Raw genomic sequence first — 3,903 nt, forward strand, 5'->3', positions numbered from 1 at the left:
CGTAAATTGGAGGGAGCTTTCCAAGCACTAAACAACACAGATCTAACATATTGACATATTTGGCTTTACTAGACACCATCTACTAAGGAAAAGAGCTTTCTTTTATGTCCCTGCACTCAGCACAGCCAGGTGGTGAACTGCAAGTAATCTGCTAACTGTTCCCAGCAGGCAGGCTGCAATACTACAGAGGCAGCCTGAGAAAGGCTGCATTAGCTTCCTTCTGCTAGCCCTGTCCTTCCCAGCTCCCCCAGTAATGCCACACTTGAACACTTCTCAGATCAGTGACTTAGGAATTAGTTTACCAAACTACTTTTTTTTTTGTTCTTGCCAAAGCAGAAGCAAGTTAGTGAGACAACATGAACTGGGGGACAGGAAACACCATAAATACCAACATCAAGGACAGACAGGATTATCCAAAGTATCTTTTAAACACACCAATCTACTGGGCATTCCAGTGCAGCATTCTTAGAGGAGTACTTGGGAAGAAGAGATATTTGACACCAAACAACAAAACTTAAGCAAAGCATCTTGGTACTACTAGACAAAATTTTGCTTTATATGGATTTTCACATGTACAGATTGTGATCCAGTTGTCAAAGACGTTCTGAACAAGTATCAAAATCACTTCCATAAATATTTTCTAGATGCAGTGCCCGAAACACCGCAAAATATTTCAGTCACAAGTTGTAAGAGATCTTACAAACTCATGGATTGCAGAGAGGAAAGATGTCACCAAGTTAAATGGCTGAGCCGTAAGAAGAGCCAGAAGAGCAGGAAGGCACAAGCAGCAGCGGAACTAAGACCTCCAACATCAACAGCAAAGACATTCTGGTGAGCTCAGAGAAACACTGCCTCATACCAGTGCACTCTTGGCATGAAAATATCAAAAGAAGTGAAGTGTTTCTCACCTCTTTAGTAGCATGGTTCCCCACTACAGCTGCTCCATACTTGCCTTGCTTCAAGTACTGCCCATTTGTACTGGAAGACAAGCGAAATATTCAGCTGCAGAACTATCCCTGCCTCAAATTTCTCTCTACTGTTGATGAGTTTTTCTTTAGAGTTCAGGTCCCTTTCCTCATGCCTAAAATGTCAGGCAGCCTTTCTTAGATTAAAGACATTACAAGTTTATTGCTTGCCCACAGATTACACGATGGAGCTTTGAGTTGAAAACTGCTCTTTTCACAAATCCAGGGCAAATGAGTTTTCACATGACGGCAGTGTCAAATGGACAGAGAATTTTACTGCTGTCACTCATTCTCCATGCGGGAATTTATGAGACATAAGCATCTGACAGAGTTCTAAGTTTTTTGCCTTTTAACAGTGCAAATGTCAGGCCAGCACCCCAGGATGCAGCTCTCTGTAACAGCCAAATCCAGAACTTGCTATTTATTTGACAACTGCATAACCCAGAACTGCAGCACAGTAACTGAAATGTTTTTTTGAGCAGAAACTTGAATCAACTTGTACTTTTCTACTGTGCAGACACATGCCTATAAGCAATGGTCTCTTCCCACTCATCCAAAAATATCTTCCCTCTAATGATTAGGTCTTAAGCTCCCAGAGACACAGACTCTAACAGGTCATGCAGGAAACCACCACTGCACTTACTATCGATAAGCATGAACCGCAGTGGCCACGAACACTGATGGTGCTCCTGAAGCTGCGGGGGCCACAGGAGCCTTCTGGGCTGCCTGACCTGCTGGAGAATAAAAAGCAGGAATAAAACCTGTCAGCAATACAGAACTGCCATACGCGCTGGCCACTGACAATGCCACAACACATCCCTCCCCCCAGGGAAAAATAAGTCCAGAAGAGGACTAAAAAACAAAGAGCGATGTTCCAAATTCACCAAAGGCCACCAGCGTAAACAGGTAGAGGGAGGCTCTAGAGGATCATATCATTCAAGAAAAATAAGTGAATTATTTACACTGCTGTTCTTCAAAGACCTTCATACTCCCAGCAAGGCACATGATGTGAAGTTTTTCCCCACGCTCAAGCCCAGTTACTTACCAGCTGCCATTTGACCCTTCTTAGGCTGCTTCGGTGCAGTGTACTGGAAAAATTCATTTCCATGGCTTGAAACTGTTTGATCCAGACCAAAGAGAGAAGCCAATCTGGCACTAGAAAGAGAAATAAACTATTTTATTTTACTTAACATGGGCTTTATAGGTAATTAATACCATTAATTGCAAGTTGTATCAAACAAAGTGATAATAAACAAAGGGAAGCACATTAAGCAGCTCTATTCTAATTAGCCATTTAATTTTGAATAAGCAGAACTTTTAGATGAAAAGGCTGGGTAAGTGCTACAATTGTGTTTCACTTCCTCAAAAGCTACTGTAAGGAACAAATGAGGACTGAAACTACACCAAAAAACCAAGTTACTTCAAAGCATTAACTAAGGCTACCCTCATGTGAAGTAGCTCATTATTACAATACTGAAAAAAGCTGCATGACAGCAGGGAAGTCACCAGTCAGCACCAGAATTTTTCTTCTTGTAATGTCCAGGAAACACATTCTTCCATTAAGTTTTAAAATGACAGATGCTCTCCTGTCTAAGGGCAGAAGGTTTAATGCTGCAGACAAGTTGGTTATTCCTACAAGATACGTTGTTTGCAGTTTTACTGCTTTAAGCCCATTTAAGCTCACCTACTCCTGGTATCACAGGACAAGTGAGTAATTCAAACTATTAAGTAGAATCCACAAAGGACAGCACCAATGTCAGTGGATCTGCAGCATTTTACACTAGATGCTTTTAAAAAGAAATAACCATTTGCTAAAAAGCGAGAGGACTAGTCTACAAAATTTGTTAAACAGAAGCTCCCTGAAAAGGGTGATGAAAGAGCACAGCTGAAATGACAACTGCTGAGGAATCTTCAACTGGCAACAAGTTACATACACAGTGTTGGAAGAACTGAACGTGCTACGCATTAAAATGGTATCAACAAAAACTGAAAACTGCTGAACACTCTTGAAGTAGCCATCCCTGCTCAAACCCCCTAAACCGGCATTTTCAGGACCTCCCACTTACACTTTATTTAAGCGAAAACCTCCGATTTCTCTCACCCAGCCCTTCCTCCTCCTTCTGAAGAGCTCACGAAGAAAACCCCGCCCGGGGCTCCAGACAGGCGGACTCAGACCCCGGAGCCCCTGTCCCCGGGCCCGCCTGCCTCCCGCCCCGCCGGGCCCACCGAGAGGCCCACACCGACAACCAGCCCCTGCCCGGGGGCACCGGGCTCCCACTCCGCCCCCACCGAAGCGGGACGGGAGAGAGGACACAGACTGGGGACTAAACCCAGGCACGGGAGGTCTGCTCCCCGCTCCGGGTCCGACCCCACCGGGGGAGTTCCGCTAACCGGAAAAGACCCCGCGGGGCCGCCTGGCCGGCGGCAGGGCCCTGCCGGCACCGGGGAGGGCTCCGCAGGGCCCCGCAGGGCCCCGCAGGCCGTGGGCCCGCCCGCCGCCCACCGGGCCGGGCAGGAGCGAGGCCCAGCCCCGGGCTGCGCGGCGCGGGGGGGGGGGGGGGGCGGTGTAGCGGGTGGCGGCAGCCCCGCCCTCACGGGGCCCGAGCCTCACTGCCAAGGGGCTTTACCGGGGCCGCTGCCCCGCGGCCTGCCCGCGCCGCCGCCCCCTCACAGCGGCGGGGAGGGGTGGCCCGGCTGCGCCCCGCCGGCCGCTCACCCGCTGGCGGGGGACAGGAAATCCGCGTCGTCCTCCTCCGCCGTCGCCCCGAACATGGTCACGGACCCGCCACCACAGTCCCGCGATGTCGTAAACGCGCTGCACGGCAGCGAAGCGCTTTCCGGCCACGGCGGGACGGGACCGGCGCGAGGAGGGAAAAGAGGGAAGAGGAAGGGAAGGCGCGCGGGGGCGGGGCTTAGCGGACACGTCGGGGGGGCGGGG

At 49.3% G+C, this 3,903-nt stretch overlaps 1 protein-coding gene across 6 annotated transcripts in view; it reads right to left on the bottom strand.

Moving 5' to 3' along the window:
* The window catches only part of FKBP15 (FKBP prolyl isomerase family member 15), a 28,110-nt gene extending 24,286 nt beyond the window's left edge, over window positions 1-3,824 (bottom strand). For 4 of the 6 annotated variants that reach the window (XM_074923717.1, XM_074923716.1, XM_074923720.1 and 1 more), the window contains exons 1-4: window positions 3,682-3,824; window positions 2,011-2,120; window positions 1,609-1,699; window positions 909-978 (exon numbers count right to left, since the gene is read on the bottom strand). In XM_074923717.1, the coding sequence (XP_074779818.1) occupies window positions 909-978; window positions 1,609-1,699; window positions 2,011-2,120; window positions 3,682-3,737 (327 nt within the window). In that variant the 5' untranslated portion in view covers window positions 3,738-3,824. Of the gene's footprint in view, window positions 1-908; window positions 979-1,608; window positions 1,700-2,010; window positions 2,121-3,681 lie in introns of those variants that run through there. The other 2 variants (XM_074923715.1, XM_074923721.1) reach the window with 2 other exon arrangements.
* Window positions 3,825-3,903: the final 79 nt, after the last annotated feature.

This window comes from Athene noctua, chromosome 20 (genome assembly GCF_965140245.1).
Source record: "Athene noctua chromosome 20, bAthNoc1.hap1.1, whole genome shotgun sequence".
Taxonomy (NCBI): Eukaryota; Metazoa; Chordata; class Aves; order Strigiformes; family Strigidae; genus Athene; species Athene noctua.